Genomic DNA, 12,774 nt, shown 5'->3' on the forward strand with positions numbered 1-12,774 from the left:
AAAGCCAGGCCGTTACAATGAATTCTACTACAGTTATTGCCGAGATCAAAGAGATGCCGCGGACAATATTCTCCAATATACCACGAACGTCATCAGTAAATTATCAGATCAGAAATACCTATTTGTCTCGCACTGATCATGAAAGTACAACTTCAAACCGTAAATTTTTTAAAAACCATGTCAATTTCACGTGTTAGTTCCAGTCAAAACGATGTGTATTGCCTCAAATGTTTATTTTTAAGAGATCAATGTGGCTGTTCCTAGGACCTCCCTAGCACATTTTCACTGCGTGTTTTTACATAAAATATATAACGTGTAGTAGTAATTATCGTATCAAATTGCCCTTAAAATATCAGGAACATGATTCATAGATATTTTATAAATAAGTAAAGAGTATTAAACATCCAAAGAAAAAATTATGTCGTCTGCATGTGATTCTTTTGATCGATACACATGTAAACATTACTAACAAAACCATTGGGGTTACACGGAACAGCTGTCAAAATGACCTAGATCGTCTCTCTATAGGAGAAATGATCTGTAGAAATACTGAGCTGTTAGTAGAATAGAAATAAAGTTCTTGTTATCGTGAATGTTGCAGAATAACCTCCGAGGTCGAGAAATGTTGTTTGAAATATAAAAGCCTCGGCTAACGCCTCGGCTTTTATATTTATAAACAACATTTCTCGACCTCGGAGGTTATTCTGCAACATTCACGAAAACTCGTACTTTATTTCTCAAATATATACAGTCATGTAGTAGCATTGTAGCAACGCACATTTTTTTCAAATTGCGTTGTTAATTAGTCATGGACTCATTGACAATTAAGAATTGTTAATTAGTAAAAGACAGTAGCATGCAAATACGACCGTTAATATATTTCAAAACTATGCCACTATTTTCTAAACGAATCGGACAAATTTTATTTTACTCAACACAATAACAGAAGAGACGATTTAAAATCAATGCATAATAAGTAGTTCATGAATATGTTTTTTTCGGTCATTTTTTTTATTATTATTATTTCTTTTTTTTTTTTGCAAAACAACTTTATGAAAAAGTTTTAAAAGATTACACCAACTCTTATATTTTTATCATGACGTTACGCTACGTTAGCGCGACGTCATCATCTCCTTACGTCTGAAACCACACAATGAAGTGCGTTGATTAACTAGCCAAACATGTTAGAACATGTAAATTATAAGTAGATATTATTATGAATTTGATAGTGAAAATCGAATACACAGATGCAATTAGTGTAGTCTTGTCGAGAGCATAACTATTCATATAAAACTCAATTAATGCAAAAAATAATTGCCACGAAGTTATCGACAAAATAAGTTTAATTGTACCAGTATTTGATAATTAGCTAAGGGTTTTATTTATTGTGTTTTTGATCAGTAGCAGAGAATACAGAGCTGAAGTTTTAATTGTAAAAGTTGCGAAGTTTCAAATCCATAATTTTAGATTGAACATTTCCAACAGACTTTAGTGAAAAAAAAATGTCTTTAAATTTGTATCTCTTGATAATTAAAAATTTGTAAAAACTGAAATATTCAGCAGGACGGTCAGCCCCGTCAGCAGGCCCGTGGTTTGTGGACATGAGCCGAATCGGGTAGCGCATTCGTCTACACTGAAACAGGAATGGCAAGCATGTTCATGACGCTGATCAGGAGTCCAGTAGACAGTGACCACTCCCTGCTGTAGAATTAGCGTGCTCTCTCTCGTTACATTACTGGCCATGCTTGTGTCCAGTACATTCCATGTATGTTTTGTGTATTGTTCACCATAGAGACTAGTTAATATATAATATTTACATAGATCTATCGACTCGGAGTATTATTTCCTCTATTTCTTACGGAAACTTATAGTTTATTCATAGCTGTATAGAAACAGCCAGACAGAAATCTACACGCCCCGTTTATCGATTGGTCGTAATCTACTGCGGCTGAAACTGACAAGTGAAATTGACACGCCCTGTTTATCGATTGGTCGAAGAAAAATCACGGACTGCACGAAATAATCATGATGCTGTCAGACTCAAAGTCTCACAGGAGACGATTTGGCTGTCTCTTTTAGATAACGTACTTACGTACATTAACAGTAATTGAGAGAGAGAGAGAGAGAGAGAGAGAGAGAGAGAGAGAGAGAGAGAGAGAGAGAGAGAGAGCAGTAATGATTTAATCTTTCTATTTTTGGTCAGAAACGGCGAATCACGCTCACTGCACAAATTTAGCCTGAAATGAATGTGCATCGTTTATGAGTTCTCTAAACCAATCACTGTTGGTATCCCTAAGTTATCGACAGTGATCAGTCAGCAGGAGATATCAGTAAGATGTATGGGGGTAAAAAACAACCAACTGGATGTACGTAACAGCCGACTATACACGTTATTGACCAAGATCAAACCGCGGGAGATCGACCTTTAGTTTCTTCTCTCCGAGAGACCGACATCAGACAGATATATATTACGGGGCGCTTTCTCCCGTACAGGACTAACACTGGGCCAACCGTGAGCTTATTCTCTTGTTGTTGGACCCAGCCTCATGAAACCTCAGACAAGCCAACACGCGTTTTAGTATTCAGACTTTTATATAGACTTTACATGAAATATACTTTTACGTGAGTTTGGTATGTATCAGCACCGAAGGTCTGATTCCAACTGACCATATTTTACAATTCAGAATAATATATAATGAACAATGGAACAACACAATGAAGGATTAACATAATAAGTACAGATGTAAGTAAATCAATTATCAAACAGCTATTGAGTAACTGGGGACATTTTAGCAGCATGTACATGAAAGGATTAATAAGATGAAAGAAGCTTAAGTGTCAATAAACATAGACAGAAGTCAATTAAAAGATTAGCTGTCCATCACTGATTGTGCCTCAGGTGGGATTAATGCTGCGCGGAATTTATAACGTTTATAAAACAGTTGTCGAAATAGATGAAAAGTTTTTGTAGCAATTAACACAAAGTCCGAAAAAGTTAATTTACACAATAATTAGAAATAGTCCGAAAGATCGAATGTCACACCGTGACACATGCTTCGCGTCCGCGTAAAACACGTCCTCGTGTTTTGAATTTTTATCATTGACGGTAGCCGCGTTGTTGTCTCCTTTGCTGCCTGTGTTGTTGAAATCGGCGGTCAAGTTGTTTATCATGCAGCACGGCTTCTAGATGTTCGTTATCACATTCCAATACCCAAATGGTCTGCAGCAGGGCGTTGTTTTGTTCCCTCAGCTGTTTGATTGTATCATCAGCCTCTGTTTGAATTTTCATTACATATTGAGAATGTTCACTCCCGATATCTTTTAGTTTCCTCTGCATTAAATCCATGAGTACTTTATCACCGTGTGCCTCTGCTTCTAATTTTTGAATTTTCTTCACATACATATCAATGTCAGAACGTTTCGAGTTTTCTTGGAGCTTTGTTCTCAAATCCGTATTTTCACTTTGAAGTCTTGCATTCTCAGACTTAGCACTTTGTAGATTTTCAGCCATACTCTTCGTAAGTTGATCGGACTTGCGTAGCTGAATCTTAATGTTGTGTAGCTCAGTTCGTAGAATACTTGAGGTATCAAACAAAGAATGAAATTGATTGTTACGAATTGAATTAAACGGCAATTCTCTCAAAGTACGTTTGTTTTCAAGATATTTGCACAGTCGTTTCATGTCTTGCGTCTCTTTACGACCCAAAACTGCTTCCTTTTCAACACATTTTGTTGGTTTCTTCATCTGTGTAAAACACATTCTGGAATAATGTCCAATTCTGTGACATCGGTAACACTTCTGGTTGAACGCGAAACATAAAACGTTGGGATGCACGTTTCCGCACCTTCCGCACACTGGATGCTGACATAAGGGGAAGCTGAACTTCTTCTGTCTCCACTGCGGTCGGAAAGAATATTCCATGTTGTATCTAGTTTAAATCGTCTTCTTCATCTGTAGACTCTGAATCTGGGGAAACTCGCTTAACTGTTGTAGAGGTCCAGGATCTGACTACTACAAAATATATGTAGCAGTCCCGGGTGTCGTTACCCTTAGCTTTATCCACCAAATATTACGGGGCGCTTTCTCCCGTACAGGACTAACACTGGGCCAACCGTGAGCTTATTCTCTTGTTGTTGGACCCAGCCTCATGAAACCTCAGACAAGCCAACACGCGTTTTAGTATTCAGACTTTAATATAGACTTTACATGAAATATACTTTTACGTGAGTTTGGTATGTATCAGCACCGAAGGTCTGATTCCAACTGACCATATTTTACAATTCAGAATAATATATAATGAACAATGGAACAACACAATGAAGGATTAACATAATAAGTACAGATGTAAGTAAATCAATTATCAAACAGCTATTGAGTAACTGGGGACATTTTAGCAGCATGTACATAAAAGGATTAATAAGATGAAAGAAGCTTAAGTGTCAATAAACATAGACAGAAGTCAATTAAAAGATTAGCTGTCCATCACTGATTGTGCCTCAGGTGGGATTAATGCTGCGCGGAATTTATAACGTTTATAAAACAGTTGTCGAAATAGATGAAAAGTTTTTGTAGCAATTAACACAAAGTCCGAAAAAGTTAATTTACACAATAATTAGAAATAGTCCGAAAGATCGAATGTCACACCGTGACATATAGAAAGCCACCAGAGCATTTACTAACATTTATCAGTAATTGGGAAAAAAATCTCTCAAATTTATTCAATGAGACGTCTCTCACTTGAAAGATACAAGTATATCTTTAGATTAAAAACAGTACAATCCGTTTTATGAACAGTTCAAAATAAAATTCAAACATGTAGAATAAGACGAGACATAGAATATGAATGACTCCATCATAGACATTTTAGATTGCAACAAGAAAAGAAATATAATTTTTAATTAAAAACATAGGTAATCAGAGATTACTAAGCTCACCGAGGCGGAGCATCACCCTTATAAGACATCACCTTCATAAGACCACCTTTATCATTTTATATGAAAATCATACTTTATGATCTTGAATATTCATGGATTCTGTTTTGACATAATATCGTATATCATCTGATAAAAATTTTTATGATAATAAAAAATTGCTTATTCATGTTCATATGTTTATCAATACAATGATATAAAATTAAATATTGCATCATGTCATATTTATAATATATATCATACAATACAATGAAATACCGTAATAAAAAATAAAGAAATATGATATTGTAACGTATGATATGACATTGTATTGTGTTATACCTTATTGTACTTGATCAAATAATACAATATCATGAAATATAATACAATATAGTATTATATTACAATATCATATTACATAATACATCATAACATTGAAACATGATATTATATTGTATAATATAGTATGATATTGTTTTGAATGACACTGAAACATATTTGATACATATATATATATCATATAATACAATATAATTTGATTCCAACATTGTATCTTAACAAATGATACAATATTATGTGATAAAGTAAAATATTATAAAATACATTATTATACTATTATACATATTGTATCATATGACACAATAATATATATAACAATATCATATAATACAATTTCATGTGATATGATAATATATCATATAAACCAATATCATATCATACAATATCGTATGATACAATATGATATAATATTACAATATCATATAATACAATTTCATGTGATATAATTCTATATTACTGAAACCAATATCATATTATACAATATTCTATGATACAATATTATAGAATATACAATATTGTATCATAGGATACAATATAATATTTTGCAATATCTTATGTAATTGTATCATGTGATAAAATAATAAATTAAAAATACAATATAATATTATACAATATTGTATCATAATATACAATACTATACATAACAATATCATGATACAATTTCATATCATAAAATATCAAAAAATTGATACAATAACATATCATATCGTATAACTTTTTATAATATAACATATGATATCATATTGTATCATTTCAAACAATATTGTTTCATATCATACAATACTATATCATAGGAATCATGTTATATCATTTATAAACAAACACCTCTATCTATCGAGCTGGTTTGAGTGAGGTAGGAGATTTCTTCCAGCATCCGTGATAATGGAGATCAGGCTCTGCATCTGAAGCTACCTCAATTCATTTATATTATAGTTAAATCAACTATGCAAGCTATCATCTATAAAACATGTGACCTGTTCCAAAAAACTAAACCTCATCCAGCATCCGAAAGCTATGGCTCAGATTCAGCATTCAAGCCCATCAGGTGCATTGGTATCATAAGATGCATCATCCATGCAAGTTTGGTGAAGTTTGGACCAGTAATAACTAAGATATCATCATCAGAGGGCACTAGCAATTAAAACCGTAACTTCCTCCAGCATCCGCAACCTATGGCTCAGATTCAGCATCCATGCCTGTCAGGTGCATCTGTATCATAAGACACACCATCCATTCAAGTTTGGTGAAGTTAGGACCTGTAATAACTAAGATTTATTTTTTAGCATCCTCGATAATGGAGATCAAGCTCTGCATCTGAAGCTACCTTTGCGATTCATTCATATTACAGTTAAATCAACTATGCAAGTTTAAAATAGTACTATCATATTAAACATGTGACCTGTTCCAAAAAACTTAACTTTATCCAGCATCCGCAACCTATGGCTCAGACTCAGCATTCAAGCCTGTCAGGTGCATCAGTGGCATCCATGGAAGTCTGGTGAAGTAAGGACAAGTAATAACTAAGATATCATCATCAGAGGGCACCTGTTTCAAAAACTTTATTTAACCAGCTCTTAAAACCTTAACCTCCTCCAGCATCCGAAACCTATTGCTCGGATTCAGCATTCAAGCTTGTCAGGTGCATCAGTATCATAAGACGCACCATCCATACAAGTATGGTGAAGTTAGGACCAGTAGTAACCAAGATATAATCATCAGAGGGCACCTGCAACAAAAACTTTAACTAGCTCTAAAAACCTTAACCTCTTCCAGCATCCGAAATCTATTGCTCAGATTCAGCATTCAAGCTTGTCAGGTGCATCAGTATCATAAGACGCATCATCCATACAAGTTTGGTGAAGTTAGGACCAGTAGTTACTTAGATATTGCTATCAATGGCCATCTGCAACAAAAACTTTAACCTGCTCCAAAAACCTTAACCTCCTCCAGCATCCGAAACCTATAGCTCAGATTCAGCACTCAAGCCTGTCTGGTGCATCAGTATCATAAGACACACCATTCATGCAAGTTTTGTGAAGTTCGGACCAGCAGTAACTAAGATATTGCTATCAAAGGGCACCTGCAACAAAAACTTTAACCTGGTCCAACAACCTTAACCTCCTCCAGCATCTGAAATTTAGGACCCAGATTCAACATCCAAGTCTTTCAAGTCCATAAGTATGTCCAGATGCATCATCCATGCAAGTTTGGTGAAGAAAGGACAAGTAATAGCTTAGATACAGGACCTGCAACAAAAACTTTAACCAGGTGCGGACGCCGACGCCACCGCCGACGCCGAGGGTATAGCATAAGCTCTCCTTGACTTCGTCTCGGTGAGCTAAAAAGAAAAACTTTCGTTCTGCATCCGTTAGGACAATACATATACATGGTTACTTTTTTTTCGTGCTACACTTAGAAACGGTTTATCGCGTTTATGAACGAGCTCCAATCCCCAGCAATGTTCAATAACTCTAAATTATCCGGAATTTTTTATTCGTACAATATATCTGCTCTTTATATAGACAATTTTAATTAGTTTTGTAGTGTTAATTATAATATTACATGCAGTTTTTCAACGAATTGCTTAGCTTAGTGGTTTCACGGAGAAATATTACACACTGGAATGTTCGACCTTCCGATGCATCCGTACAACCCCGGTTTTTTTTTCTCAATTGGATCTCAACTTGTATTTTTATTTCGTTATATTAAGCGTGGACAAAGTTGTAATCACTTCGTAAAATGCATGGATACCATCAGTAAATATCATTTTATTGCATTTCATTAAAAAAAAGTTTGAAGTATAAATAACGTATTCTAATGTTGAAAAAAAAATACACTTTGAGACTGAGGATAGGAGTAAAACCCCGTCTTGAAATTGCCCAGACTTCGGCTCTTTCCCAATACGTCATTATCTAAATTTATGGTCATAATCGATTGTCCAGAGACATTTCTTTCTGCATTTTACCGTTTGGAAAAACTCTCTTAATTAAACTTGAGGCAAATGTCACAAAGCTTCTATGAATTTTTTTTTATTCTTAAATATAAGCAAATACGCGTCTTGCGACGATTCTAATGAACCTGTTCTTCAATATTATCCAATGCATATAAGAACAAGAAAATTGTAAGCAACATGGTAACTTTATTTCAGACATATTCTTTAACATAACAATGGAACAGTAATGATGCTCATTCTATCATAAAGGTCTGGTGTCATAGAGCACCTGTACGTCTGTGTTATTACTCATTACGGGGTCCTCCAGAAAAGAGACAACAAAACGTTTCTTCAGATTCTGATATTTTTCTCTCTGAGATTTACAGGCGAAGCAGACGATGGAGAGGAAGGTGTATCTGCATTCAGTGAACCGTAACACGAAGAGGAAAGGATTGAGGAAAGAATTCAGGAGAATCAAACACCCAGCGAGGCTTTGCCAAGTGAGTAGCGTCCTGGCCAGATTATTGTTAAAGACAACGATCGTATTCAAAACAATTAATGGGATATAGAGAAGCATGAAGCTGACGGTGATGGCTGATAGCTTGAACAGGATCCGGGTCTGGGTTCTGTAAAGGTAGCAGCTCCTCAGGTTATCACTGGGGTGAACAGCTTTAGAGAGTTTGGAGATTTTCATAAACATCAGCATGTAGAGGAACACATTCGAAACAAGCAGGAAACAGAAGACCATGGTCACAGCGGCTAGCCCCGCCCTACCCGTCATGATGTAGGACGCACACACCGCCGTCCGCGCCGAGCCGTAGATTTTGAATCCATCAATAAAGTTGACGGCCGACAGAAACACCCCCGCTACCCACAGGAGTAGAACGGCGGCGAAAGAAAACTTTTTCTCCTGTAAAACGATAGTCTGGTAACGAAAGGGGTAGAAGATGGCGACGAAGCGATCCACCAGCAGGCCCGTGATGGTCGTGAAGGAAACGACGACCCCGATACAGTACAGGTACATCAGGGGCCGACACAGGTACTCGGGGAGCACCGGGCTCAGGAAGGAGTCCAGGAGGATCGCTACCCCAGTCAGCAGGTCCGTCAACGCCAGGTTCATCGTCATCACTTTGATCTGAAAGTTCATTTTTATGCTTTGCGCCAGAATACGTAAAGCCAGCAGATTAAATAGAATGATGACCGTCCCTAGCAAAAAAGGCAACATGTTCTGCTGAAGAACGAATAGGCGCTGATCCGTGGAGTTCTGTGCCATGTTCCTTCTTCTGCTCCGTGATCGTATGATATGTGATCTACACAAATCGAGGCTTTATATATATGTATGCATGAGAAAAGCGATAATTAATATAACCATAATTAAGTTAACCAAGTATGACACATAACAGTATGTTTAGAATAACCTAGATGTTCTGAAGTATTAAAAGTGTAAATCATCTCTCGTGAAAAACAGAACTCTTGTTGTTCAATGGAAAAAGTCTAGAAAAGGGTTTTCATTCGTCAGATGCTGTTTTGTTTTCAGCATACCACACTAATGATTAATGTCTTCAAAAATATTTTAAAAATCCAATCGCATTGAGAATAACAAAGGGTACATCTGGTCCATTTTCAAGATTAAACATATTTAATCACAGATTACAAAGCTCACCGACACGAGGCATCACCTTTATGAGGCATCACCCTTATGAGATCACCTTTATCATTTAATATGACAATCATAGCTAATAATCTTGGATATTCATGAATACTGTTTTGACACAATATTGTATATCATGTGTTAATCATTTCTTCATTTCATACAGTATTATAAGATACAATATTTATCAATGCAATAATAAAAAATCCAATATTGCATCCCATCATATTTACAATATATATCTTAATAATACAATATAATACTATAATTAAAAAAAAATAATGATGCAATACGATATTGTAACATATAATATGACATTAATTGTGTTATACATAATTTTAATTAATCACATACTGTAATTCAATATCATAATATCTAATATAAATTTAATATAGTATTATATATGATACTATATAATATCATATTATACATCACACTATTGTAACATATGATATTATAGTGTATAATATAGCATGATATTGTATTGTAAAAAATATCATATACGATACATAATATGATATTGTATCAAATGATACAATAATTCAATAAAACATTGGATCATATAATATGATACATCATTTGATATAGTAATACATTAAATAATACAATATTATATTATACAATATATAATACAATATCATATGATATAATAATATATATTACAATATCATAAAACACAAATTCATTTGAAATAATAACATATTATATAACCAATATCAAATCATACAATATCATTCAATTATTGCTGTTTTTGAGGTCAAAACAACGATTTAGCTACCCAGGAAGTACAATAACAATATTCACAAAGCCGACGGCGAGGTGAATATTGTACTTCGAGGGTAGCTAAATCATCGTATTGATAGAAAAAACATCAATAATTAATTTATCATATGATTCAGCGACGTATTAATACAGACACATATTTAATTGAGTGTTATCAGCAACCTTTTAGCTTGAAGCCATAGCCGAACAAACTGAGAATTGTGACGTTTCATTGGTCGATCTATTTTAAGTCCCTTGTATAAAAAATTAACTGTTATATTGACCTCCTAGGTCACGTGCAGGTGAATATAATGTTCTGTTTTTTTCGAGATAGTTGGATATGAGCCAATCAGAGAGCTAGGAATAAATCATTCATATAATAAATAAATTTACAATATCTTATATTTCAATATAATATGAAACAATATCATTTGATAAAAAAATATATTATAATAATACAATATCATATTGTACAATGTTGTATAACAATATACAATACTATCTATAACAATATCATAATACAATATCATATCATAATGTACACATAAATTGATACAATATCATATCATGTAACTTTTTACAATATAATGTATGATATTATATTGTATCATAGAAAACAAAGGTGTATCATATCATAGAAAACTATATCATAGGAATCATGTTATATCATTTAAGAACAAACACATCCATGGAGCAGGTTTGAGTGAGGTAAGAGATTTTTTTAGCATCCTTGAAAATGGAAATCAGGCTCTGCATCTGAAGCTACCTCAAATTCATTTATATTATAGTTAAATCAATTATGCAAGCTATTGTCTATAAAACATGTGACCTGTTCCAAAACACAAAACCTCATCCAGCATCCATAACCTATGGCTCAGATTCAGCATTCAAGCCTGTCAGGTGAATCAGTATCATAAGACACATCATCCATGCAAGTTTGGTAAAGTTCTGCTCCAAAAACTTTAACCAGCTCTAAAAACCTTAACCTCCTCCAGCATCCGAAACCTATGGCTCAGATTCAGCATTCATTCTTGTCAGGTACATCAGTATTATAAGATGCACTATCCATGTACATTTGGTGAAGTTAGGACCAGTAGTAACTTAGGAATTGCTATCAATGGGCACCTGCAACAAAAACTTTAACCTGCTCCAAAAACCTTAACCTCCTCCAGCATCCGAAACCTATGGCTCAGATTCAGCATTCATTCTTGTCAGGTACATCAGTATTATAAGACGCACTATCCATGTACATTTGGTGAAGTTAGGACCAGTAGTAACTTAGGAATTGCTATCAAAGGGCACCCGCACCAAAAACTTTAACCTGCTACAAAAACCTTTCCCTCCTCCAGCATCTGAAATTCACGGCCCAGATTCAGCATCCAAGTCTTTTAAGTCCATAAATAGGCCCAGGTGCATCATTCATGCAAGTTTGGTGAGGATAGAACAAGTAGTAACTTAGATCCAGGACCTGCAACAAAAACTTTAACCAGGTGCCGACGCCAACACTGGGGGTATACTTCGTCTACGTAAGCTAAAAATAAGACACAATCGCAACCTTCTCAGTATTCTTATAGAAAAAAAAAACCCACACCACTTCTAGCATAAAATATGAAGATAAAGATAAAACAAATATAAGATACGACCCGTCTTTGTACACTTTTCAAGCATGAGACGCCGTGTCCAAAGAATACGACTGTGAATAACACAAATGAGCATGTCGCATGTGCACTTTTTAAAAGATCACCATCTTTCTTATTCGTTCTACCCCTGAAGGGACGTTTTTTTCACAGGTACGAAGCCTCCACCCCATCCGTTTTATTTGGCCAATCACACTTTTCCCCCATTTCAATATATATAGAAGAGGCAACTTATACAAGAACTACCGTAGTCCCTCTACTTTCTGCCACAATGTAAAATTTGATGCACTCATATTACAAATGTGTGCCAAACTTCCTCGCTTCAAAATCAAGCCACATCCTCGAGTCAGGAACATTTTTTTTGGTACAAGTGAGCCTTCATTCTTTTTATCACAGATTTTTGGAATGTGAATGAGAAGACTAATTTTTTTATGTAAGAGCAACAGTTATATGATTTTAACCACAGGTGTTCTACTTTTTCTAAAACAGCAGCATATAATAAGTCTGAAATACAGCATAAGAGAGGTTGAAATTTCAAACGT

General features: G+C 34.8%; 1 protein-coding gene across 1 annotated transcript; it reads right to left on the bottom strand.

Annotated features, from left to right (window-relative positions):
• Nucleotides 1-8,365: 8,365 nt before the first annotated feature.
• LOC128157919 (melanocortin receptor 3-like) lies at nucleotides 8,366-10,044 on the bottom strand. Its single transcript, XM_052820578.1, has one exon. The coding sequence runs from the start codon at nucleotides 9,453-9,455 to the stop codon at nucleotides 8,445-8,447; it is 1,011 nt and encodes a 336-aa protein (XP_052676538.1). The 5' UTR covers nucleotides 9,456-10,044; the 3' UTR covers nucleotides 8,366-8,444.
• Between the last annotated feature and the right edge of the window lie 2,730 nt (nucleotides 10,045-12,774).

The sequence above is a fragment of the Crassostrea angulata genome, chromosome 8 (assembly GCF_025612915.1).
Source record: "Crassostrea angulata isolate pt1a10 chromosome 8, ASM2561291v2, whole genome shotgun sequence".
In the NCBI taxonomy this organism is placed as follows: Eukaryota; Metazoa; Mollusca; class Bivalvia; order Ostreida; family Ostreidae; genus Magallana; species Magallana angulata.